Below are 27,440 nucleotides of genomic sequence, written 5' to 3'. Positions count from 1 at the left end.
GGCAGAGGAGAGAGGAGGGGAAAGGGGCACATGCGTGTGCCGGTGTGTGTGTGTGTGTGTGTGTGTGTGTGTGTATGTATGTAGGGAGAACGGGGTGGAGGACTGCACAGACGGCCATCCCCAGGGATGCAGTAGTCAAAGAACTCTTGGGTGACGCTGCTGTACGTGAGCACTGGAACCAGGCAATGAAGCGAATGGATGGTGGATGGCAGGGGCCAGGTTTCTCACTGATGGAGTGGGAAGCTGCAGCCAAGCAAGGGAGGAGGGTAGAAGGATCCACGCGGCAATGGATCGGAGTTGGGGACATCAGGATGAACGCATGCTCAGCGTGACACACAGTTATCTGCAGAAGTGCTTACTGCCACGTGCATGTGAACACACACACGGTTCTTTGCCTTGTCATCTAGGAAAGCCCGGAAACAACAACACTCCTGTACTAGCACATCCAGCACCCAGATGGTGGTTTCCAGTATCATTCTCCAATAAAAGGAGTGAGGACTCTTTGGAGAAATAGCTGATTCTGGGGCTGGGGCAGGAAGTATACAAGATGAACCCGGAGCACTTGTAGCCTCAGGAAACTAAACCAACAAAGGCAAAGTAACTACAATGAAGAGAGTTTATCAAAGGTGCAGAGGAGCCAATTCAAAGAGCTTCTAGTGACCCAAGCTGGGACAATTTGAGCAATGAAACAAACAAAGCAGTATGGCATTATAACTCCAAGTACAAAATCAACAGCCACGAGTCCCATGGAGGATGGATTGGATAATTAAATGACTGGATGTCTATGAATGGGGTAGAAGAGACAAAAGTCCCTTCAGGAAGAGTTCTGGATAATTCATATACATATTACACCTTCAAGGAGGTGACTTGTGACTCCCCGCTTCGTATGTGCGAGCTGTGCAGAATGGCTTTCTTGCAAAGAGGACAGAATGGAAAGGGGACAAAGAGTAGCTACAGAGTAGAGAAACCAGAAAAACACACCTAAGCCTGGCGGTCAAGGCCAACGTCAGCAGTCCCAAATCATGTTGACAGTATGAAGCCCTGACGTGAAGGGACGTAAATCCTATGGGAATTCAAGATATCAACAACAGGGGGAAATGGGTGCGTGGGGACTTTCTGTATTATCTTCTCAATTTTTCTGCACATCTACAGCTGTTCTTTTTTTTTTTTTTTTTTTTTTTTTTAAGTCTAAAGCTGTTCTAAAAAATAACATCTATTTTTTAAAGAAGACTCATGGTGGGTCTGAGTGGCATAGTCGGTTAGGCCTATCTGACTCTTGATATTGGCTCAGGTCGTGATCTCACAGTTCGTGAGTTTGAGCCCCACATTGGGCTCTGTGCTGATGGTGCATAGCCTGCTTGGGATTCTGTCTCTCCTTCTCACTGGACCTCCCCTGCCTGTGCTCTCTCTCTCTCTCTCTCTCTCTCACAAAATAAATAAATATACTTAAAAAAAAAAAAAAAAGACTCATGGAGGGGGGGGCCTGGGTGGCTTAGTTGGTTGAGCAGCTGACTTCGGCTCAGGTCATGATCTCATGGTTCATGGGTTCGAGCCCCACGTTGGGCTCTGTGCTGACAGCTCAGAGCCTGGAGCCTGCTTCAGATTCTGTGTCTCCCTCTCTCTCTATCCCTCCCCTTCTCACACTCTCTCTCCGCCTCTCAAAAATGAATAAACATTAAAAAAATTTTTTTACAGACTCATAGGAATGGGAATATTAGATATACAATTTCAGACTATTTAGGTGGCTGGCATATTAAACCCTCCTGTGTCCCCACACCTGATGGAAGGTACAGTACACTCATTCATTCTGATGTGACACTGGGGCAGGAAACAGAGATTGAGTACAGAGACCTACCTCCCATTTGTCCCTCTTCTGAGATCCATGGACGTAATGTCCTTTATGGAGGGACTCCAGTGAAGGAAAACAGCAGTGACCTGTGACACAGCTGGAGTGGCATGGAGGAGAAGCTTCATGACAGGCAACTCCAGAGTAAAGCTGAGACTCTTCTTTCTCAAATATCTTACCAGAAGATGTATCAGCCAAGGTTTAGTCAAGAAAACTACTGTAAGTATTTCAAACATAAGGACTTTAATGCAGCAGATCGGTTACAAAGCTGTTGGAAGGCCTAAGAAGACAAAGGAGAGGAATTCTGAAAGAACAAGAAAGAATGGAGTGATACCCAGAGATGAGAAGCAGTGAATACCCACGGGTGGTCAGCCCTGGAGCAGCCCAGAAGAGAGGCCTTGATTCTCTGACAAGATGTTGCCTGGCTCGGGACGGCTGGGGTCCAGAATCACCCACCTTCGCTAGCAAATGCTAGCAACGTCCAGCAACCGCTAGCCATGGCCATATTGGAAGAGCCAGAAGCAGATGTCTCTTTGTCCTGCTGGTCTCCCACCGGGGCCTCCCACTGGCAGGACCTACCAGCAGCTGGATTATGCAGTGTATGGACTCCCAGCCCCAGCAGAACAAGCATAGATGGAGACTGAGGCAACTGGTAAGTAGCTAGCAAAGAAAGTGACCCTTGACCAGGACCGGACTGACTCTTGGTTTGTACCAACCCTCAAGGCCTTCCAGAATCTTTCCTTTCCAACATGTATACCTTCTCCTCGCAATCCCTGCTCCTCCAGCCAAACAAGCATCCCCACTACGCCCTATGGTATCCTTTCCTTCCCCAGTGTCCCTGCCCTTGCTATTTCCTGAGGGAAACCCCTGCCCAATGTGTGTGAGTAAAAACTTCCCCATGCTTTCAAATTCTGCTCACATAGCTCCTGTTCTGCCAAATGTTCCTCTCACTATTCTCACCTGGAAGCCGAAGTGTGTGGGTTAAAAGGAAAAAAAAAAAGAAAAAGAAAAAGAAAAAGAAGCCCTGATTCAGAGCGACGGCTCATTTCCATGGTATAAACGCTCCCACTGGAGGTGCGGCCACTCCGCTTTGGTGAGCGTGTACCACAGTACCCGGAAGCAGTGTCTCTGTCTTGTGAAATTCCTTAGCCATCCATGGAGTCTGTCCCACAGCACTCACCGCTTTCTACCATGAACTACAGTTGTTTCTGCACACCTCTTCACCCTCCTGCAGAAAAGCATCCTTAAGTAGCGCAAAGGCTCGAGCTAAAATCCCAGCCCCGGGGGTTTCAGTCCCTCCTCTATCAAACACAGCAGCAGCAGCAGCAGCGACCCTATACCACAGAGCTGTTAAAAGAAGCAGAGTGCCTGGTTGGCTCAGCCGGCTGAGCCTCTGACTCTTGATTTCAGCTCAGGTCATGATCTCAGAGTTCATGAGTTCAAGCCCCACGGCAGGCTCTGTGCTGACAGCACAGAGCCTGCTTGGAATTCGCTCTCTCTCGCTCTCTCTCTGTCTCTTTCTCTCTGCTCCTCCACCAGTGGTGCATGCACACACCGTCTCTGTCTCTCAAAAATAAATAGACATTTAAAAAAAAATTACATGAGGCAACATGTCAAAACATCCTGCGTAACAGTCCCTGGCACGTGGTAGAAGCTTTATTAAGTGCAGTTTCCTACACTTCTTAGGATTTTTAGCACTCTAGGAGAAGAGCCATATTATGATTCAGTTTTTAATCACCCCTTGTAACTAGTAATTGCTCAAAAATATTCTTGTTAACATATCCATTGAAAGAATGAAGTAACTGATAGCAAGGACGGGGTAGGGGTTAGGGACGTGAGCCCGGACCTGTTGGAGGAAGTGGAGGTGAGCCAGTTGGAAAAAGACCAGAGAAAACAGAGAAGAGGAGCACAGGGAATGACAGGCCTAAGCCCGCAGTTTCCCTGATGAGCTTGGAGGGCCTCTTTGGCATCCCCTTCCCCCTGTGCCTTCCCACCTCCACTGGGCACAATGTGTACTACTGCCTACGCCCCAATTCTGGCTTTGGTGGAGCTGGAAATCGGGATCCTGGGCCACTAACAGCCTTCTTGGTGGTAATAACGACAGCAGCAGAATTTTACCTACAGCTGCTGATGGCATTTCCATGTATTTACTCCAGTGGGGCAGGAGCAATGGAGCATTGGCATTGGTGCGTGGTGGCAGAAGAGACGCTCGACTAGGAATGCAATTACACACTGTTGTACAGAAATAGCATGTATTTCACAATTTCTGTCCCGTCTGAATTGATAGATACCTATCAACGACATCCTGCCGATAACCGAATATGCTTGAAATCTGCTTACAGCTTCAATCTGATTTTCCCAGTAGGACAAGTGTCAACAAAAATCTTTTCTCACATCTCTGCTCCTCACCTTTAATCTAAAAATATTAGAATCAGAAAAGCCCAAAGCTCTACCTGCTCTAGGCACTTTTGTGCAACAATTATAGAACTAACCCAAACCCAAAATGTTAATGAGAGGTAAACTAAGCCTCACAGGCAAAAAGTGGTTTGTTTCAGGCTCACAGCTGGGCTCTGGAAACCCTGCCACTGTGGGAACCTAGGCTTCTGGCTCCCAAGGCAGGGCTGTCTCTGCCTCCAAAGGAAGCGAAGGAAATGTCACTTGGCAGCCTCCTTTGATACTTCAGAGACTGGGATGGGGCTTCTTGAAAGTAGGCCACACCGTTTGCGGGAGGCATGATTGGAGGGTGGCTCTTCCTAGGGCAAAACCCCTCAGCATGTTTCCTCCCATTCAGTGATTCTCAGCAAGTTACTGGGGAGACCAGGTTTGGGGGGAGGTTGTATTTAGAATCATACAATCACAGCATTCGGGCTGTGTAGTTTAAGGCTCTAACATATTGCTGCTTTGATTTATTGCTACTTGTTTATTTTTCTTGGAGGTTTCTAATAAAGCTAACACAAAGTGTTTGATTTTGGCAAAATGGCCTGGCACTCCAGGGATGCCGCTGGCTCCTCTGACTTCTCTGTGTGGCTGATCAGCACTTTTAGCCAGTACCCCAACATTTTCTGGGGTCTCACTTGACTTGGCATCGCAGATCTATGTGTACTATCTTTTCTTTTCTACTGGGACCAGCTTTCTGTGGCTCCAATGACGAGCTTCTGGTGTCCATGTATCCTCTGACACACCTCCTTGTTTGCAGCAGGCATTCAATAAATGCCTACGGAATAAATACATTCAGCCACCACACACGCAATCGGTACACCACAGCAATTCACTTCCATAACTACTTTACAGTATATACACTCAACAAAAAGCTTGGAATGAAACACATGTGATGACACGTTTTTCTCTAGGCAGAGACAAAGCGCGGCTTCACCCTTTCCTTTTCCCGGTTTGTCCTAATTCTATATCACCAGCATTACGTTTTCACAATAATAACAAAATATTTTAAGAAAAAAGACATCCCAGTCGATCACAGCAGAGAAAAAAGGCATCGGGTTTTCACTTTAGCATAGTTTAGAGGATTAATAATTTTCGCTGCTGCTCCTAACGAAGTCAACACAACAGTCCACAGAATTAGTCAACTTTCTGAAAGAGGCGTTCAAAGAACTTCAAAGACATGGCCAAATTTAGCATAAATATTTCTTTTGATCGCCACATATGAATGCCCACAGCTTGCCACCCCCTGGGCCGGGTTCGGAAACTGGCGACCGCGGTCCCGCCCTCGGGTCGGGGACGTACCTCTTCGGTACAGCGCGCCAGCAGCGCTCCGGCAGGGGGAAAACACGCCGGTACGCGCATGCGCCGCGCCCGCCCCGCCTTCGGTTCGCGGCCACATTCTTCGAAAACTGAGCAGAGGCGCAATTGCGCCTGCGGGCAGAGCAGGCGGAGGGGCTGCGTGTTGGGAGGGCGAGGGAGGAGGCGGGGCGAGGGCGGAGTGGCGCATGCGCGGTGGCCCCGCCAGCAGGAAACCCGGCACGCGGGGGCGGGACCGCGCGGGCCGGAGGCAGGAGGCGGGGCTCTCCCCGGCCGCCGCCGCTGCTGCTGCCGCCGCTGCCGCCGCCGCCGTCCCCGCCGCCGCGCATTGTGCAGCAGGCGGGCCCCCGCGCGGCAAGGGCCCTGGACCGGCGCGGCTCCCGGGTATGGTGAGCAAGGCGCTGTTGCGCCTCGTGTCTGCCGTCAACCGCAGGAGGATGAAGCTGCTGTTGGGCATCGCGCTGCTCGCCTACGTAGCCTGTGAGTTCGCGCCCGCGGCCGGCGGGGAGCCCCATTCATTCCCGGACGCCGCGGCAGCGGGGCCGGGGTCGGGGGGCTGTGGGCAGGGTGGCCCTGCTGCCCGGTCTCCTGCCGCGTACCGGGCGGGACCTAAGCTCCCTGCTTTCACTCCTTTTCGGGGGCTGCGAGGACCCGTTTCCCCTTCTCCGCTCTTGCGGCAAAGCAGCTGGCCAACTTGGGCGCAAACCCTCGAGCGCTTAGGCCCCGGCGCCGAGACCTGGCAGTCCGGCGGAGGTTCCTTGCCCCGGAGCTCTGGGACTGCCGGGCCCGGCACGGCTGAGGCGCCAGCCGAGGCCCCAGCCCGGTGTCCCAGTACCCCCGCCCCGACGCGTGGGACTCCCGTCCACGTCGTCCCGACAGCCGGCGAGGGTCCGGCAGGCGATTCCCGAGCATGCCGCGCGGGGACACCCTGGGGACAGTCGTGGCCGCGCCGCCGTGTTGGTTAAGTAGGATAAAAATACTGTTGCCGTTGGCAGAGCCCCCGCTCCGACTGTTTGCTCCGCAGGAAAATTACTCAGCATTTAACTATTGGGGAGCCAAGTGTTGCTGATCCCCGCCGGCCCTCGGCCGCGCCCAGATGTCCGGGCGCGCAGGGTCCCCGGGGCGCGGCGGATCGGCCCAGTGGGGAGGCGCAGCTCCCGGAGACCCGGGGCGGTGCTTTGCTATGTAAGGTCCTCGTGTCTATCCTGACTCCCGGCCTCTGCCTGAGACAGGGCAGGAGGGGCACTTCGCAGGCAGGTGGTGGACCCTGTGTTTTCTAAGAGGCAGAACCCCCCCCCCCCCGCCCTTTTATGTTAAGATCTTTTCGATGAGCATATATTATAATTGTTGCTATTAATACTTTACCAAAGACCACAGTTGGACTAGAAATAGCTTACAGTGTAAGCTCCCTTTGAATCCTAGTCACCACACAGACATGCTCTTAAATGAAACAACCTGCTAACTGGTTGAATTACCAAGATCTGGTTCCCGAGATGAGAGGGGACTTGGGAAAGTGACTTCAGTTGAGCTCTAGGAGGACATGTGTTATTAAGACCCAGATTGTCCAGCACAGCCCAGCTGTTCCAGGAGGTGGAGCAGAGAAACCTCAAGCAGGGCTTTTGGATCCTAGGCAGAGTTTCATGCCGGGTTGGGTGTTAGATGGGAGTAGTTTGAAAGGGAGAAAGAGCTCTTAAGTGAATGTGGTCAATCTTGAGCAAGAAAGCTGAGACCCAGGGGAAAGATCACTTAAAATTGCATAATTATTGTTATGAAATAATAATAGCACCTAAATTTGCTGAGTGTTTACATATGTGTGCAGGCATGAGTCTCATTGGCTTATTTAATTAGCTCAACAATCTTGGGAAATACTATGGTCATTCCCATTTTAGAGGTGGGAAAATTTAGACCAAGAAGAATTAGGAACATTTATGGATGATTATACAGATAACAAGCTATAGAGAGCCAAGTTTTGAACCTAGAAAGGCCAGGGAGCTGGGGGTAGAACCCAGGTCTGCAGACGGTTCATTGTTGATCTAGGTTGGACAGAGGTGTTTAGAATTAAATTTTTTTTGATGTTTTATTTTTGAGAGAGAGAGAGAGACAGAATGTGAGTGGGGGAGGGGCAGAGAGAGAGAAGGAGACACAGAATCTGAAGCAGGCTCCAGGCTCTGAGCTGGAGCTGTCAGCATAGAGCCCCATGCAGGGCTTGACCTCATGAACCATTAGATCATGACCTGAGCTGAAGTGAGACGCTCAACCAACTGAGGCACCCACGTGCTCCATCGTGATTAGAATTAATAAAGGGAGATTTAGGGAGCCCTGGGAAGTTTTTCAGCATTCATTCAACCAGGAAATCCTGCCAAGTCTTTTCCCTTGGCTGTTACTGTGCATGGTGCTGGGGGACACTGAGGAAGTGCCATCTTGGTGCCTAGAGCAGTGGTTCTCAAACTGGGGAGTATATCAGAATCACCTGGAGGGTTTTCAAAACACAGATTTTTGCCTCCCACCTCAGGGTTTTGATTGAGTAGGTCTGGGTTGTGTATTTCTAATAGCGTCACCTGGGAAGTTGTTGCTATGGTCAGGGGACCACTGGTCTAGAAGGTAAGGTGGCCAAGAATGAGATAACCACCTCGATGAGGGCTGAATTACAAACTGGTATAAAGGAAAGGAATGCATGAAAGATCATGCATGGGACTCCTGAATTAGGGTGATCAGGGACATTTGTTTCCGTGAGAATTGAGGCTTGAGCTGAGAATTGAATGATGTGTGGAATAGGGAGGCTTAGGGGGGAATGTGTTCCAGGAGGACCAGCATGTGCAGAGGTCCTGTGGCAGCCAAGGGCTGTAGGAATGCAAAGAAAGATAGTGTTTTTGGAGCATGAAAATGGTACAGTGATGAGGCTGACCAGACAGGGGCCAAGAGCTGGCCGGCTTGGGAGAGGCCTGGTGCCAGCTTATAAAATCTGATTTTAGTTATGAGGGGCTCAAGAACAGGGTGGAGCAGTGTTACTAATGAGCAGGGATGGTACATCTGAGACACTGCCGGAAAAACGTTACGGGGCTCCTGATAGGTGGTGTCCAAGGATACTGAGAATGTAAGTCAGCAGGGAGTCTTACCGACAATCTTGCCCTCCCTGTTAAGAGTGAAATCTCTTTGAAAAAACTGTCCATACTCCCACTTAACACAGCCTCACAGCTAGCCAATTCCCTTTCTGGAAGTGCACTGTCTGCTCCTCTCTCAAGTTCTGCCAGTCTTTCTCATTGCACTTGGATCTTTCTCAAAGGGCTGTTTTTTTGCCTACTTGGGCCGGAGTCTCCCTTCGTGCATCTGAACTCTTCTGGACCATGCCTAGGGGAGTCAGCCCATGACACCTTGCACTGCACTAAAGGTCTTTCCCATGCGTGTGTTTTCTTCTCAGTAAAATTCCCAGTCCTTGAGAACAGGGTTTCTATCTTCAGTGTTTCAGCCCATGGAGTACTGAAGAGCTCAGAGGTCTGATTGAAAATCTTGCCAACCTACTAGGTAGGTAGCTCCCCAGGTAGAGGCTCAACTGGAATTACCTTTAGTGTTTCTTTAACATGCACATAGTTTGAAAAGTCAAATAGAGTCTTCAGGGTTTGTTAGGCAAAACAGAGTCCCTGCCACTATTTTCCCCTGCTGGGAGGCAAGCACTTCCCTTAGCTGATTGTTTTTGGTGTTTATCTTTGTGCCATAGAATCATATGCTCGTTGATTTTTCATTTGTAGGTATTACCTAGTGACTTTATTCTTTGCAAGATGATTGATTATTTTCTTACCTCCCTGCTTCCCCTGTGTTCACCATCCCCCATGTAGATGTGGTATAATTTTGAGATCAGCATTTAGTGTATATGTGTATGACTAAATGCTATTCTTCTTGTTAGTGAGCTGTGTTGTGCATGACTTTTGTTTTCGCTGGAGTTAATAAATGGCTTTTTCTTTTTCTTTCTTTTTTTTCCCCCCCTCTCTGTCTACTATTTCTGATTCAATTCCACATGTTTTGTCAGTTGCCCTAAGATGTTCAGAAGCATCAGGACCTCTTGATGGGGCACCTTCAAGAAGAATGTGAAGAATGGCCCCCACAGCCTTCAGCCCTGCTCTGCCCATTACAGATGTCTTATTCCCTGACTTCCTCTTGCTTATTTTGCACTTACTTCACTTGAATGTGCATTGGAGGAGTTTGAGACATGTGATAAATGTCTTGTCTTCACGTTTAATTGGTAGATTGATGATGTAGAATTCTAGACGAAGATTCCTTCAGAACTCTTCAGGGATTATTGCATTACTTTCTGGCTTCTACCGTAGACCAGTTGTGTCAGGTCAGTGCCTTTTGTGGGGCTTGTGTTTTCTTTCTGGAAGGTGTCAGGATCTTCTTTTTGCTCACAAGGGTCATTGTAGACCACACGTTTCCAGCTCTCTGCTGCCTGGCCTTTCCTCTCTCCCAGAGCTTGGTGGCCTCATGCAGTCAGCATGCCCAGGAGCCGAGGGGGGTGCCCTGCTTCAGTTCTGGGCCCAGCGATTAGTTGTAAACATGTTTCCTCCCCTCTGGGTTGATAACTGACATCATTCAAGGTGATGGTGCTCAGTGAAGAGCCTACCCCCACCCCCCTACCCCCACCCCTTCCTTAGAGTGACACAAACTTGAATAATACATCTTCGTTTTTAAGCCTCATAGGGTCTGGGCTCGCTCATTGCTGCAGCTCAGCAGAGCCTGCCCTGACGCACCTGTCCCCTGATGTGGGAGGTGCACATAGCACCTGTGCCCCATGCACTGGGTCCTCTGGGTCCTTGCAACCCAAGAAACTCTTACTTTTCAGTTCTGGGATTTTCTTAAATTATTCTTTGTTTCACCTCCTCATTCTCTGTTTTCTCTCTCTGAATCTTATTACGCTGATGTAGTATTACCTGCTCTAGTCCTTTTATTTCCTGTTTTCTCCCTTTAAAAAAAAATTTTTTTTAAGTTTACTTATTTTGAGAGAGAGAGAGTACAAGTGGAGGAGGGGCAGAGAGAGAGGGAGAGAGAGAATCCCAAGCAGGCTCTGCATTGACAGTGCAGAGCCTGATGCAGGGCTCCAACTCATGAACTGTGAGATCATGACTGAAACCAAGAGTCGGATACTTAACCAACTGAGCCACCCAGGTGGCCTGTCCACTCTTTAAAAGTTTTGCTCGGGGCGCCTGGGTGGCTCAGTCGGTTGAGCGTCCGACTTCGGCTCAGGTCACGATCTCGTGGTCCGTGAGTTCGAGCTCCGCGTCGGGCTCTGGGCTGATGGCTCAGAGCCTGGAGCCTGCTTCCGATTCTGTGTCTCCCTCTCTCTCTCTGCCCCTCCCCCGTTCATGCTCTGTCTCTCTCTGTCCCAAAAATAAATAAACGTTTAAAAAAAAAATTTTGTTAAAAGTTTTGCTCTACTTTCTAGACACTTCTGCTTTATATATTTAAAAAAAAATTTTTTTTAATATTTATTTTTGAGAGAGCGAGCATGAGTGGGGGAAGGGCAGAGAGAGGGAGACACAGGATCCGAAGCAGACTTCAGGCTCCGAGCTGTCAGCACAGACACAGGGCTCGAACTCACTGACCATGAGATCATGACCTGAGCCACGGTTGGTTGCTTATCCGACTGAGCCACCCAGGTGCCTCTACTTTACATTTTAAAGCTTCTAATGATTTTTTAAAAAAATTATTTTTGCTATCATTTTTCATTAATATGAGTTCTTTTTTCCTCTGGATTAAAAAAAAAAACAGAAACAAATAAAAGCAGTGGCCTTTATTTCATGGCTGTATTCTTTTCATGGTAGTTTTGTTTATTTTTCATTCTCACTAAAGAATCTCTTCCCTCCTGGTCCCTTCCCACTTTTCTTCTTGGAGGCTTTCGTTGGCCTTCTGGTGGCCCTAGGTTGTCCACTCCTATTTGAGAGAGTGCTGTAGGTCTGTCCTCTGAGCCCTGGTGCCCAGGCTCTGCCAGCTGTCTGCTGGACGAGGAGGCCTGGCTGCCCGCATCCTGGAGCCCCCGTGGGGACAGGACTTCAGGTCTGAGCGGTACCGTGATCATCGTCCCAGGTGGACCTGGGGCTCCCCAGTCTGAGACCCCCTTCCAGAGAATGGACTGCCCATCTGCTGCCGGGCGGGGAGTACAGCTGCCAGTCATGCTGCTGTTTGCACACATTTGAAAGCCAGAACCCCTGTCTCTGTGGACTTGTCACCCCATTTCCAGAGGCACAAGGCAAGACCATTCCTGACTCTGCCGGGTGCGGCTGGGCCTCCCCACTGTCTGTCCCAGGTGTTCTCTTGACTTTGCCTCATCCTCCTCTTGCCTTCTAGCTGCATTGTGTTCCCCTTTTCCCACCCCCACCCCCCAGGCCCAGACCTTAAACAAGAATGAAAAAGAAGTCTCCTTTCTGCTGTAGTGATTTCAGGAGCCATTACTTTCACCCTCAGCTCTTGAAACCTAGAGTTGTGATACCCTGTCATCCTCATGTAAGTTTTGGCATATCAGGGATCTTGTGGTAATGACGCTGCAGCCATGGCACCCTTCAGTCCTGTCGCTTGCACCCCACTGAAGAGAAACGCTACGAAATGAAACACTGAAAACCATATAAAAGCACGGTTTATGTGTGTTTGCTTTGCATTTGTGGAAACAGACTGCAAACTTGTCTGATTCGGGCTTTCGTTAGAACAGCTTTGCCCTTAATCTGATCAGCCCCGCGTGACTAGGGACCGTCCCTCGAAATCACTGGGTAAACATCCATCGGCCTGCTGCCAGGGAGATAGCATCCTGATGCCAGCTGCCTCCAGGGAGGAAAGGGGGGGAAAGACAAAGCAAATAGTACAGGTGCTTGTTCCAGACTTACCTGAGCATGAGGATCAGCCAGCGCTTGTGAAGTGCAGGTTCCCAGGATCCTTGAGACCCTGGGAATCCATTCCTTGGGGGTTGGGAGGGGCACCTCAAAGTTGTTTTGAGCCCTCAGCATTTTAGTTTAATAATTTACACACCTGTTTTCTCTTATTCCTAATGAAAGACTAATTCAGCAAACAGGCAAATACTCTTCTGCCTAGATTTACCAGCTGTTCTTTGTTTCCACATTTGTTCTTTTTCTCTGTTTTAACGTGTACATCTTTGTGTTGAAATATTTGAAAGTTACCCCACCTTTAAATACTTTCACGTAGATCCCCTAGAACTAAAGGCATCTTCTGTATAATGTCACCACCATTACACACTCTAAAAATTAACATAAATAATACTGTCTAGTGGACAGTCCATGTTTGAGTTTCCCCCAGTTGTACCATCAATGTCTTTGATAGCCTTTAAAAAAAAAATCTTAATGTTTATTCATTTTTGATGGGGGGAGGCAGAGAGAGAGGGAGACACAGAATCGGAAGCAGACTCCAGGCTCTGAGCTGTCAACACAGAGCCTGACGCGGGGCTCAAACCCACAAACCATGAGATCATGACCTGAGCTGAAGCTGGATGCTTAACAGACTGAGCCACCCAGGTGCTCCCCACCCTCCCCCACCTTTTTTTTTTTAAACTCTAGGATCAGTTAAGGTTTATATGTTGCATTTGGCTGTTACGTCTCTAATTTTTTTTTTTAATTTTTTTTTTTTTTTAATAACATGTACCTTTAAAAAAAAGCCAGTTGTCCTGTAAAACATCTCACATTCTGCGATGTGATTTGTCTGATTGCTTCCTTATAATTAAAGTCAGCTGAACATTTTTATAATAGTGCTTGATGATTTGCCTTCCATCAGGGTTGCCCCACTGTTGATGACACGTTTGATGCCTGGAAGGGTTGGCCATCGCCGCACTTCATATTAAAGGTGCAATGTGCCTTTTCTTGGTAGAAAGTCCCAGAGGTGGTTCTCAGAGACGGAGTGGCTTCTCGTCCAGCGAGTGCATTCAGTGCCCATTGGCAGTCCTCGCCTAGATCACTTTTCACACTGGGAAATCCAAAATGCTGCTTTTCTTGAGTTTATTTTTATTTTATTTTTTAATGTTTATTTTTGAGAGAGAGAGAGAGAGAGAGAGAGAGAAGAGCGCGCGCAAGCGGGGGAGGGGCAGAGAAAGAAACACACACAGAATCTGAAGCAGGCTCCAGGCTCCGAGCAGGAGCCCGATGCGAGGCTCGACGCAGGTCAGGTCAGGTTAGATCTGACCTGAGCCAGAGTCGGATGCTTAACTGACTGAGCCACCCAGGCGCCCCTGCTTTTCTTGAGTTTATTAACTTGCATTCTTCTGAAAAGAACTTGCCTCCCTCTATCTTCTCTCACTTTCTGTAGTAATTTCCTGTGCCTGTTGTAATGTTGTCACAAACAAGGTGGTTTTCAAACGAGAAATTTATTCTCTTACCGTTCAGAGGCCAGACGTCTGAAATCGAGGTGCTGACAAGGCTCCTCTCCCTCCGAAGTCTCCATTGAGGCTCCAGATGTTTTGGCGTGTGGATGCATCCCTCCCATCTTCCTCTGTGGGTGGTCACGTTGCCGCCTCTTGCTGTCACATCTCCCCTGGGTCCCCTATGAGGACACATGGTGCTGGATTTAGGGCCCAACTGAATAATCTAGGGTCATCTTTTGGTCTCAAGATACTTAATTACACCTGCAAAGCATCTTTTTCCAAGTAAGGTCATAGTCAAGGTTCTAGGGATTAGAATGTGGACATATTTTGGGGGGGTCACCAATCAATTCACCCCTCCTGTTTAAAAAAAAAAAAACCACTGTGGACTCAGAGTCTTTGAGCACTACCTTGATCTCCAGATGTTCTGGGCTCATCTTTCCCTGCTCCAGTCCTGGAATTAGCCATTTCTCCAAGGCTCCCTGCTTTCTCTCACTGGAGAATATTGTTTAGGAATCAGAGCCTGGGCCCTGGTTGTGCACATTGCCATTGAGGTGTCCTTGCTCCCAGGGCTTGTAGGGAGCAGAGCCGGGAAGCATGCACACTTTATCTTCCTTACCTTCCCCCATTCCATATTGCTGTCTCCTTTTTCCCACTGTGAAAATCTCATTTCTAGCATCAGTAAAAAAGTCATCAGCTCTCTACCACCATACAGACAGAACAGTTTCAGAATTGCTATGTCAGTACCACTACCAGTAACAAACTTGGCGAAATTCAGGATTTCTTTGGAGTTCTTTTTGTCCTCAGAATATGTCCTACTGAGGATGTGCAGTTAGAGTATTGTGTTCAGAAGCTACTTGTGATAATTTTTTTTTAAATGCTGAAACAAGTTAGGGTCATGCTTTGGTTTGCGACCAACTTCTTTTTACTAAAGTATTTCAGCCATGTACATGGTTCTGAGTCGAACTACATGAAACATTGGATTTGGGGGCAATCTCGAGCCATCCGCACACTTCTGGTTTGTTTTACACATCTTATTACAAACGTCAGCATTTAGTCCAGGTGTATGTATGCCCCTGCTATCCGTTTTTACTGAGCGGGTAGCATCCTGTGTAGACTGTTTGCCTCCCTTTCCTGGAGAGCGAGGGCTCTGTGTGGGTGCACACAGCCGCCCCCTGTGCTGTTGTGCAGCTGCATAGTACTCCTGTGTGCACGCACCAGTCTCCTATGGAAGGCGTTTATTTCCAAAATGCTGCTGTTGCAAATACTGCTGCAGTGAATAGACATGTGCGCATGCTGTCACCAGGGGTTGTGAGCAGCCGTCTCCTCTCAGCCTCCCCAGCCGGCAAACGTTTGACTTGTCACCAGCCTGAAAATGGCATCTCCTTGTTTTAATTTGCATTTCTTTTATTGTGTCATGAAGCTGCTTTTGAAATGTTTAAGGACTATTTATATATACATATATATATATATATATATGTATATATATACATTTCTGAGAACTGTTTATGGGTTTGCTCATTTTTCTATTGAGTTGTTGGTTCTCTTTTGCGCTTATTTATTTATGTGGGTTTCACACCCAACATGGGGCTTGAACTCATGACCCTGAGATCAAGAGTCTCATCCTCCCCTGACTGGGCCAGCCAGGCATCCTTCTTTTCCACTGATCTCTCAATATCTCTCTCTATATATGTTAACTGTCCTCTGTGAAGTGAATGGCGACTATTTTCTCACGCCTGGTGTGGTAGGGAGGAAAGTATATTTGGTCTTTGTCTCCTATTCTTGGCACAAAGCTCCTAAAACCCTTGGGATTTCCTGAGCGATGGGAGTGTCTTTTGTTATTCATGAGAGCCTCTCTTTGATCACACGTGAGTTGATGCCAATGAGGTGACTTAGGGTGGGTCCCTAGGTAGCCATGGTGGGCCAGTCATGAGAAGGACCGGCCATGTGCTTAGAGGGTTGGCACTCCGGCCCCACCCAGCGTCCTCCAGGAAGAGAATGGGGTGCTGGAGATAGAGCGCTACAAAAACTTGAACAGTGGGATTTGTTGAACTCCCCGGTTGTTGAATGCAAGGAGGTACTTACGGAAGGCTGTGGGAGCTCCAGTCCCGTCACCCTGCTTTGCCGTGTACATCTCTTTCACTTGGCTGTTTCTGGGTTGTATCCTTTATAATGAACCAGTGCATGTAAGTAAACTGTTTTCCTGAATTCTGGGAGCCATTCTAGCAAATGATCAAACCCAGGTATGGGGTCATAGGAGCCCTTGCTTTATAGCCACTTCATCAGAATAGGGACTTGTGATTGCCATCTGAAGTGGGGGGAGTCTTGTGGGATTGAGACCCTAACTGGGGTCTGTCCTAATTCTAGATTGTTAGTGTCAGAATGAATTGGAATTGTTGGACACCCATACAGTTAGTGTCCAGAGAGTTGGAGAATAGGTTGTTAGTGTGGAGGAAAAAAAAATTCACACATTTGGTGTCAGAGGTGTTCTGACGGCAGAAACAGATTGGACCTGGGAATCTTTGTTTCCAACAGTTCTATTTTCCCCACATTGTTCTTAAGAAACTGGTCAAGGTATTCCTTGAGAGAAATGAGACCAGGGACTATGAAGGAATGGAGATGCCCTCAAGGCCCAGGGGTTGCTACTTAGAGGAGGGATAAGATTTGGACGGTAGGGTTGAAGGCAAAGACGCCAGCATGACCATGGCATTGGAGGAGATAGGGTGCAAGGAGCAGGAGTCCTTCAGGCCCTTAAAGGCAGCATTTGAAGTCTGTCCCCAGCATAATCTTTATTCAGTGAGACGAATTAACATTTGATCAAAATTCATACGGCGCAAGAAGAGATTTTGGTGAACATACCCTGAATTTTCAAGCATTAGGGCAGGGTCACGTGGAATCAGTTTTGCGTTTGGGGGCAGCCTGCCTAGCCGGGATGTCGCAGTCTGCTGTGTGCATCCCGGACCTTGTGTAGATGTGCTGGTGGGTTGTAGGCCTGCTGTGTGGTACTGCTGTGTAAGCCAGGAAACCCAGAGCATGGTTGTGATGTGGAAGAGCTTTCACGAATGGATGTTTAACAGGCAGGGCCTGTTACCAGATTCTCCATGTGCCTTGAATCCACATTAATGCCTGCTTCACTTTTTCCCCCCTTGCTGTATGTTCTACAGATGTCTTGGGTCTTAGGAGTTCCTGAAAGATCCATGTGGGAGGAGTGATTCCTCCCACAGAGAAGGGTAGTTTCACTTGCTCTTGTTAGGCTCCATAGTTTGGCTTGGAGACAGTCACCTAACCCTGTTGTTCCATTTTTACGCACTTATAAAATTGGAATACTATGTTTTCTTACTACCTTGCAGGCAGTAGTACTTTTTAATGTTTATTTATTTTTGAGAGAGACAGAGACAAAGCTTGAGCGGGGGAGGGGCAGAGAGAGAGGGAGGCACAGAATCCAAAGCAGGCTCCAGGCTCGGAGCTGTCAGCACAAAGCCCGACGCGGGGCTCGAACTCACGAGTTGCGAGATCATGACCTGAGCAGAAGTCTGATGCTCAACCGATCGAGCCACCCAGGTAGTAGTACTTTTTAAAAAGCATTATGAGGAATTGAAAGAATTTCTTTAAAGAGATGATAGCTTCAGTTGATGAGCCACCTGGGAGAAAAGATGTTTCCAGGTGTAGGTGTGAGAAAGTGACCTGTGGGGAGGGACTGTCCTTGCTCAGGAAGGGCAGTGACAGCGGGCAAGTGGGTGCTCCCCAGACGGTGGACCGAGGAACCCCTTTGAAGAGCAAGGGTGAACATCAAGTTAATCCGTCAGTTTCTTTGAGTTTCTGGTTAAGCTTTCTATGTTTCTAACCAAAATAAGTTACGTGCTGTAAAGTATCAGTAGCAAACGCTTGGACTGCTTTATCGTAGTCTTTTTCAGAAAGGGTCTGAACGTCTTGGAAAGTGAAAACAATTTTGTTAGGGTGGTGAGACCTTGGAATTTTATTGTTAGTATCTTTGAACATTTTTATAGTCTTTCTGAAAACAGACATGCTGTTTCTAATTTAGAATTCTGTTGACATATGTAATGTAAGTGATCTGAGTTTCGTTTATTTATTTTGAAAGATGTGAGCAGACAGCCATGTTATACCAGCAACAGAAGACTGAGGGTTAGGATGGCTCCATTGGAGTCAAATGAAAGAATCCCATTAATCTGACGTGACAATCCTTGGGAAATGGTTACTAGCTGTGAATGATAAGGGCCACGAACAGTGGTTCTCCACATAAGGATCTTAGGTCTTGTTCTTCCTTTTAGTTTTTTTGTTTTGTTTTGTTTTTGGATAGAATCTTATTCTAATTCCTTGATCTCTTTATTCCCAGTGCATCTTAATTATTTAAAAGACGTAATTCCTGTCCCAGGCTCTCAAAGTAATGAACCCCCCCCCCCCACCCGCCCCACTTCCTGCTCCCACCCCTGGTGCACATGCTGTAATGCAGCATGAGGAGTGGCCTGCTTTGATAACGCTACTGTCTGGCAGGGAGGCGGGGATAATCTCCCCATTTTATAGATGGGGAAAATGAGACATAGGGTGATTATATGACCTGCCCTGGCACTTAGCCTGATACTCCATCATGGTGTAGAGGGACCTGAAGGAACCCCATTTCTTAGCTTCAGTGTAGACTTTTACAGACACTTGTGCTGAAACAATGTTTTACTCTGAAGCAGCCCCAGTGGGGTGCCTACAAGGCGGAGGGGCCAGGAGGTTTTGTAGAGGACCCTACTCCTGGGCATTGGTCCTTGCTGGTGGGTGATCGGCTGGCTTCTGGTCCTCCGTTTGGCCCTGCAGTGGGAGCACCCCCTCTTCTTTGCGACTGTAACCTGGCTGATGAGCATTGTGGGTCCAGGTGGCTGCTGGGCAGCTGGTCTGCGTTGAAACCCATGCAGCTTAGGTGGTTGGAAGGCCTGTTCCTCTGTCCCAGCAGCAGCGTCCTGTCCAGGACACGGTGCTGAGTTTGTAGGGTCCGCAGCCCTTCTGAGCCAGAGTGGCGGGTCTTGTACCTGCATCTGCCTGGCTCACCTACCCTGTCCCCCACCACTGAGCGCCGGGACCTTCCTGAGGCCTCTAAGGCACCTGCCCACCTCACGCCTTGTGCTCCAACACCCTTGCCCCTCGTCTGCCTATCCATTCTTCCCCTCCCCCCTTCCACACTCCCACCTCCCCTTTCTCACACACCCACCTCACCTACAGTCGCTGCTACTCCCTGCACTGCCCACTCCCTTCTGCTTCCTCTCTCCCTCTCCCTCTCCCCCTTCCTCATTCCCCACCTGTCCCCTCACCCCCTCTCCCACCCTCCTCCCCAGTCGCCCACCCAGTCTGTCCTGTCCTACTCATGTCTCTTTCTCTCTCTCCCAGCTCTCACCCCCAGCCCCACACAGACACCCCCGTCACACTCACCCCCACATCTGGCTTCTCCCATATACCTCTTCCCTTATGTTAGTCAGGGGCTTTCCTCATGTTCTCCAGGGCTGTGCTATTCCTGACTAACGCCATGGGTAGAAGGCTGGCATTTTCCAGGCCTGTTCGGGTGACCTACGGACACAGCCATTCCATGGGCTTCTGTCCCTGTGGATGGCCACCTACCAGTGGGGAATCATTGCATTGGTCATGGGCGTGGCACACGTGGCTGTGGTCTAGATGACTCCAGTGGGCACTGTGGTCTGAAATGTCCCTCCTGAGTCCCTCCCGCACCTTCTTTCCTTCTCCACCTCTTCAAATACAAAATGAAAAGGCCAACTTAAAACCATCCTCAAGGGGCGTCAGGGTGGCTCGGTCACTTAGGCGTCAGACGCTTGGTCTCTGCTCAGGTTGTGATCTCACGGTTTGTGAGATCGAGCCCCAGAGCCCCGAGTTGGTCTCTGTGCTGACAGCGTGAGGCCGCTTGGGATTCTCTGCCCCTGCCCTCTGCCCCCAACCTAAATAAATAAACAAATAAGAGTAGATAATTCGTAAATAGGAAAATAATGTACTTTACTCAGTGTGGAAAAACAGAATGAAGTACAATGATAAAATCAGTCTTTCAAATTTTAGGATAGTAAAATGTCTTCCCATATACAGGTAGTGATGTCTCTTCATTTTCAATGAGATCTTTCTTTTTGGCCCTCAGTGAAGTTTTATAATTTTTTTCATGTAGGTTTTATTTTTGTGGAATTTATGTCTATCAAGTTTCTCTTTAGTATTTTACATAAATATCCAGTAGCACACATATTATTGACAGCAACTTTAAAAAAAAAAAAAAATGTTTATTTATTTTGAGAGAGAGCACACATGAGCCAGGAAGGAGCAGAGAGAGAGAGAGAGAGAGAGAGAATGAGAGAGAGAGAGAGAGAGAGAATCCCAAGCAGGCTCCGTGCTATCAGCACAGAGTCCAACATGGGGCTTGAACCCACAAACTGGGAGATCTTGACCTGAGCCGAAACTGAGTCAAATGGTTAACTGACTGAGCTACCCAGGTGCCCCGACATAGCAACGTTTTTTGTTTTTTTTTTTTTAATGTTTATTTATTTTTGAGAGAGAGACAGACAGAGCACTAGTGGGGGAGGGGCAGAGAGGGAGGGAGACACAGAATTTGAAGCAGGCTCCAGGCTCTAAGCTGTCAGCACAGAGCCCCATGCGGGGCTCGAACTCACGAACTGTGAGATCATGACCTTGAGCCAAAGTCGGATGCTTAACCTACTGAGCCACCCAGGCACCCCTCGACACAGCAACTTTTAACAGCAAGCTGCAGAATTTCCCCCAAAGTTGTATTCCATTTTTAAAAAGTTTCTCCTTCATGCTTTGTACTGATCCTTACATATACACATTTTCTTTTTCCATCTTGTTCTTAATCATAGTGTTCTACTTTCTAAAAACGGTTACTACACCTTTATGTGTTCTGTCATAGTTTCACATTCTGGGTTTGGCCACATGAAGGCTCCTTCCTCCATTTGGAAGTTGTGGTGAAGAGTCTGAACTGTCCTTTCCTTCCTACCTACTTAAAAAAAACCAAAACAAAAACCAAAACAAAAAAAAAACCCAACCTTTTCTTCCGGCTTTCTTTGCCTTCGGCAATCTAAAAATAGATCCAACCAAGCTTACTATCAGACCTAATCAGTGATGCTCATTGGAAGTTAGTTGAAAAGGAAGTCGAGCTGTTGCTTGTTAGTTTTCAGCAGATTCATCATCTACTTGGGCAGCAAATGTTTTTTGAGTGGCCTGCTCTGTGCTAGGGTCTGGAAATGGAGGCTTTCTATGGACTTCTGTTCCCACTGGGTAGTAATTGATCAGAGGGCAAGAACTCTGGGTCAGTTTCAGGGTGAATCCTGAGAAGTGAGGTCTGCGATTGTGATTTAGGCTTTGTGATCTGCTACAGCGATGGTAAAGGCATGCTCTCGTCTCTCCTGCCCATAGCACTGATGCTGGGCTGGACTGGGAAGGATTCACCCTTTGTTGCTCTCCTTTTTCTTTAGTTAATCTGTTTCTTCTTTTTGTCAGAAAACTAAAGAGATGCCCTTATTTGGTAGCCTTAGGCAAAGATTGAAGAATCCAAGTGCATGTTTGCTTTCTGGGGTGGTCTGGCATTTTTCTATCTTATTCGTACCTGTGTCTCCAGATTTTATGTTACTGTCTTGTGCAGATTAAGCGGTTTTTGATTGTTTACTTAATTGAATATAATACCATGCAGTAGAACCTTGAGAATATGTTTGAGTGGAACGAGTTTACAAATTTTTTGCCTCCTTTCCTGAAGAGGCAGTAGTGGTTTTCTCAGGTGAAGATTTGGGAACAGAATGTATTTTAATTCCAGCTGCGAGAAATAAACACATAGTTGTTACAAGTATCATGGTAAATACCATGTTATCTTTCTGTTGATAGGTTGTTGCCTCTGAGTACCCAGCTGAATTGAACCTGGAAGAAAGAAAGGTTTTCAGTGGTTAAGGGTTACTTACATTTGGATAGTAAGGTGCAGAGGGCATTGATATGTGTCTTTGGGGGTCTATTTTTAATTCATAATTTTAACATCCTAACAGTATGGAAGCACTTGGAAGATCCTCTCCCTGCTCCTCCCCCTTCTAGCTAACCCAGTTTTCCCTTCCTGTCTGTTACTTGTTGACAATTTAGATGTATGTATGAATCACCCAGATAGTTTCCTGTGCATTATGTGTTCATAAAATATATTTAGGTGTTTTTGAAATGTAAATGTTTTTATACTATGGATTTTCTGTGATTTGCTTTTGTATTTAATATATGGAAAAAATCTTTTAACACAGATTTCATTCAAAAATCTAAATGGTTGCTTAGATCTCAGTGATAGATGTATGTATCATAGGCTGTCCTCATTTAAAGGAAGGTTTTGCATGGCTGAAGTTTTCAATGGGAGAGTTCTTTCCTTTCAAACTCTTGTTCTTACAGCTTTCTTGAATAAGAGTGACACCTGTTACAGATAACTCAATATTTGGAATTTTAAAGCTTTATTTTTTTTAATGTTTTTATTTTTGAGAGAGAGAGAGAAAGAGACACAGTGCTAGTGAGGGATGGGCAGAGAGGGAGGGAGACACAGAATCTGAAACAGGTTCCAGGCCAGAGCCCAACACAGCGCTCGAACTCACAAAGTGTGAGATCATGACCTAAGCCGAAGTTGGACGCTCAACCGCCTGAGCCACCCAGGCGCCCCTTAAAGCTTTACTTTAAAAACTGTCTTGGGTTTTCAAGGTCAGTGTGTGGAAGTTCGATTGTAATTTTCATTCTGCTACATTGTTTATGTGAGTGATAGGATGGACAGGACAGGGGCCTTGACCTCAGTGACCTTGGTGAGGAGGTAGAGACACAAGCAGGTATAAAGCTCTGCAGTGGTACCAAGAAAGGGTCAGAGAGGGCATCTGAGGGATGGTAAGGCCCACATAGGGCTTAGAAAGATGACAGAAGAGAGTCACCTGACCCAGAGAAGTGGAGGGTTGGGAGGGCCTCTGTGAAAAGGGGAAGAACAGGGCCAGGATTTGAAGTCAGCGCAAGCACAGTGCACTCAGACATCAGGGTTCAGTGTTACTGTGCCGGGGGAGAGCGTGAAGGGGCAGTGAGTAAAGCTGGAGGGGGCTGCAGAAGGGTCCCTCGGGTGTCCTGCCCAGGAGGACAGGCAGAGAGAACCCAGGGATTGGCTTGCATTTGGTGAGGGCACTCCTCCTGGGCATGGGGGAACCAAAGGGAGGGAGCAATAACCCCTTTGGGGAGAAAGTCAAATGCTGTGATTATGTCAGGACTTGGCTGTGCAGTGAATGTAACACAGAGGCTCTGTCCCTAAGTGTGCTGGGTCAAGCTCATAGCGACCCATTCCTAAACAAACTTTATCTTAACAACTTGGTTTCTATCAGAGACGTCAGACCATCTATAAGGCACTGATTATTTCCTAAGTGGGAAGTGGAAATATGATGTAAGAATCCCTAAGACATTCGGTGGGGTAGGAAGCCTAGGGAGGTTTGAGTATGTTCGGAACCATGCTGGCCTATTCATGACAGGTGGAGGAGTGGAGGCCAGGATACTGGGGATGAGCCGTGCATCCTGCGTGGCTGGCATTAGGGTGGGGGAGGGTGTGCCCTGTGGAACCCTCCTTCACATGGCGGGGGGCAGTGAAAAGAAATTCTGGAACTTTTCTAAAGTATGTTTGTTTACTTTGAGAGAGAGATTAGGGGTGGGGCAGAGAGAAAGAATCTCAAGCAGGCTCTACTCTAGTCGCATGGAGCTTAACGTGGGGCTCAAACTCACGAATGTCAAGATCATGACCTGAGCTGAAATCAGTAATTGGGCACTTAACTGACTGAGCCACCCAGGCGCCCCAACTCTGTTGTCCTCTTAACAAAACATGGGGTGTCTGAGAATGTGAACATGGGAGAAGATCAAAGGGAGGCCGTTTCCTGAAGAGGTGCTCAGATCGTAGGGCAACTGGCATCACTTGGAGCCCTTGTTAAAACCCAGTGGCTGTGCCCCACCCCTGTGCCCCACCCCACAGTTTCTGATCTGAAGCCCTCAGTGGGCCTTAGGCATTTCAGACAAGTCCCCACATGATGCTCCTGCCACTGCTCGGGGACACACTTCGTGTAGCTCTGTTCTAAACAACCATTTGTCCTGCGCACCTATGGAGAGTCCCCATGGAAGAGAGTTTCTCTCATCCGGGCTTTAAATTTTTTTTTTTCTTTTTTTACATTTATTTTATTTTTGAGAGACAGAGAGACCGAGCACAAGTGGGGCAGGGGCAGAGAGAGAGGGAGACACAGAATCTGAAGCAGGCTCTGGGCTCTGAGCTGACAGCACACAGCCCAACATGGGGCTGGAACCCGTGAACTGCGAGATCGTGACCTGAGCTGAAGTCAGACAGATGGAGGCTTAACTGATTGAGCCACCAAGGTGCCCCTTATCCGGGCTTTTAAAACAGAATAGTAGTTTCTTGAGATGATAATTGAATTAATCGTTTTGGATTTCAAGTTTTTCTCACCAGTTTGGGAGAATTTAATAGGTCACCCTGTGCTTTGCAGGCTGTGATGCTGCCCTACCTGGAAGGGACAGAAGGAACTCAATGTCCTCTCCAGACCAAAAAAACATATTTCACACTTTCTTCTTGCAAGATGTAGAAATTAATAGAAAAGTATAGAAACGTATTCTGTGAATACACTTGTGGGTAGTTCTAAACATGTATATAGTTTTAAAAGGCAAAAGATATTGGTTCTACTAAGTTTCTGTTCTCACTTAATATCGACATTTTTAACATGTAAATACTCTTTGGAGGACCAGATGTCCTGTGTAAAGCCCATGCTTTCTTGCCTTTTTAACCACTTTGTAAAAAAAAGGAACTTCTTGGGACAAAATTTTTTCCCATGGGAATGTTGGTATGCTTTTATTAGGTAAGCCTGTGAGGAGGTCAGAATCATTTCAAATGTTTTACAGCTCAAGTTCGGGACCTGCCAGCCTCGAATGCAGGGAACACAGGGCAGGCTCTAGAAGGTGCTCTCCCTGCAGCCTGGCCTCCGGGAGGGCCCAGAAGAGAGCTAGTGTCGCAGGGAGGTCCGATAAGCAGGTGCTTTCCGTGAGGACTGTGAAGCCTGCCAGTTACTGGGGTCTGCTCGGCCACCCCAAGTATCCTTTTCCTGTGGGGCAGTTTTCATCCTGTGTAACTGCTTAGGACAGTGACAGACCTGGCTGGCTGCCCAGCATCCAAGCTTTGGAGCTAGACTCCTTCAGGTCAGGCAGAAAGCAAGGATCCCCATTCAGTGGCTTCTTGTTTGAAGAATTAAAAACAGAAGAAGATCTCCTAATTTGAACCTTCCAATCCATTTAAACACTTTTAATACTTTTCTTATTACGAGAGTAATGCATGAAAGAAAAAGTAATGTGTATTCTTGTTTGAAAAGCTTCAAAGGTTACCCAAGGGGAGTCAGATATTTGCTGTCTCCTGGTACTAGGATTGTTGAGGCTCATGGCTGGGAGCAAGGATGCGTCTTTCCTCAGCACATTTAAAGTTTTGTTCAGGCGGAGGCAGGCAGCCCGGGTGGTTGGGGAGGGAGGGATTCCCCACGACTGTAGCCCTGACCCGGGGTTTTACCAAGGCGACGAGTCTGTGCAAAGCTGTGCTTGGACGCGATGAAGGGTACACATGCACTTGGTAGGGGATACGTCGAGTGGGGAGGAATTAAATCCTGTACCCTGGGTTGAGTCGAGGTCTGCCTCATCGGTAGACGAAAGGGCTGGGGACATACCTGTCTGTTTCGTTTCTATTTATGTTGTACTGCTTTACCAGTTACTTCAAAACTTAGTGGTATAAAATAGCAGCCGTTTTGTATGCTATGTAATAAAGCAGTGGGTCAGGAATTTGAAATGCAGATGTTCTCTGCACAAGTTTTCTGGAAATGCAGAAGTTCTCCGGAACTTCAGCTGGAATGGCTCAAACGGCTGGGGCTGGAGAATCTACTTCCTGGAGGTTTCTTTGCTGCCACATCTTTGCCTCTGAGGATCGGCTCAGCTAGGACTGGCTGTTAGCCCTGGCAGGTGACCTGTCTGCTAGCGGGGTGATCAGGCCTCTTCCACAGCGGCCCAGGGCCCCCAGAGCCGGCGTGCCAGCAAACTTAGCGGAAGGGCACGCTGTCTGCGACCAGCTCCAAGAGCCACATGGCATCACCCCTGCCCTCCCCTGTGCTGGAGAGGGTCACAAGTCCACCAGATTCCAGGGGAGGACGCACACACCCCACCTCCTGACAGGAGGCGTGTCCAAGAATTTTTGGTCAGGTCTTTAGTGCCGCCAGGGAGGCACTGTGTACAAAACACAATGACACCATACAGCTTTTCAGTGAGCACTTGGCACAAAGTGAGTCATAGCCCAGACGAGGCGTTCTGTTGTAGTTAACACGCTCAGAAAACCTTGAGAGGAACAGTAAACAGAGTCACAGAATGCGTGCAGCCGTGTTGATGTACTTCAGTGTGGCTGGAACTTCCTCTGCCAGTTAGACTCACTTTCCACGAGCTCCAGGTGCCTGGTATTGTACAGGGCTTCTGATTTGAATGCTTCTCTAAATTAGAGTTTCCTTGACCTGAGCAAGCGGGGATGGGAATAGCTGCACACTCTGCTGAAATAGGGAGCACCTTCAGCACTCATGGGCTCTGTTGCCCTCCTTAGGACTCATGACCTCAGCGTCACTCAGTTTTAGTTGGAGCACACGCCACGCAGGGCCGCTGAGGCTGGGGGATTAGCTTGGAGGACAGGGCAAGAAAAAAACAAAATCAAGATGTCTTTTTTTACCAGAGATGGGGGTGACTCTGGGGCCTGGGAATGAGGCCTCACACTTGGAAGTGTTGGGGGAGTGAGGGCTGTCACTGGCCTTGTGACCTTGAGCAAGTCCCATGAGACTCCTCGTGGCTCCTATCTTCAGCTGTGAAATGGAGATAATAGCATGACCTTGTGACTAGAAACAGTGAGCAAGAAAGGCCCGTGGGGGGCCACTGGCGGTGACACTGGCATCGCTGTGCTTCCTGGTCACAGGCCTTGGCCTTGTCACGAGATTCCCCAGGGCTGTGGCCATCACCTGGCTGTATGCAGCAGTCAGTGCCACGTTCTCTTGAACCTCTGACATACGAGTCACAAGCAGGTGTCCTACCTGCACCTCTGGCTGGCGCTGGCCTTCCCAGCTCCAGGCCTCTGTTTCTACTTGCCTAGTAGACATCTTTAGCCTGGATCACTACGGGATGCATCCAAGGGAATATGTGCTAATCCCAGACCATGGTCCCCTCCCCCAGCCGTCTCCTGATAACACCCATTCACCACCCCACCCTGATACACCGCCTGTCCCCTCCTGTCCTCTGCATTCTCGACCCATCTGTCCCTCACACCCCTACTTCCTGTTAGGCCAGAACACAGCTGCCCTGCATCACACTCTGAGCTGGTCGCCCACTAACCAGAGCCCCGCTGTCTGGGAATGCTAGGAAGGGGAACCAGGGGTGCCCATGTTT

The 27,440-nt window shown here is 48.2% G+C and overlaps 1 protein-coding gene across 2 annotated transcripts in view; it reads left to right on the top strand.

Annotated features, from left to right (window-relative positions):
* The first annotated feature begins 5,846 nt into the window (after positions 1-5,846).
* The window catches only part of UXS1 (UDP-glucuronate decarboxylase 1), a 96,334-nt gene continuing 74,740 nt past the window's right edge, over positions 5,847-27,440 (top strand). The window contains exon 1 of one of the 2 annotated variants that reach the window (XM_060610059.3): positions 5,847-6,079. In XM_060610059.3, coding sequence (XP_060466042.1) covers positions 5,986-6,079 — 94 coding nt within the window. In that variant the 5' untranslated portion in view covers positions 5,847-5,985. The remainder of the gene's footprint in view (positions 6,080-27,440) is intronic. The other variant, XM_060610068.3, reaches the window with a different exon arrangement.

This window comes from Panthera onca, chromosome A3 (assembly GCF_046562875.1).
Source record: "Panthera onca isolate mPanOnc1 chromosome A3, mPanOnc1 haplotype 2, whole genome shotgun sequence".
Lineage (NCBI taxonomy): Eukaryota > Metazoa > Chordata > Mammalia > Carnivora > Felidae > Panthera > Panthera onca.
Note: the sequence above shows the minus strand (reverse complement) of the source record. Positions and strands in the feature narration are given on the sequence as shown.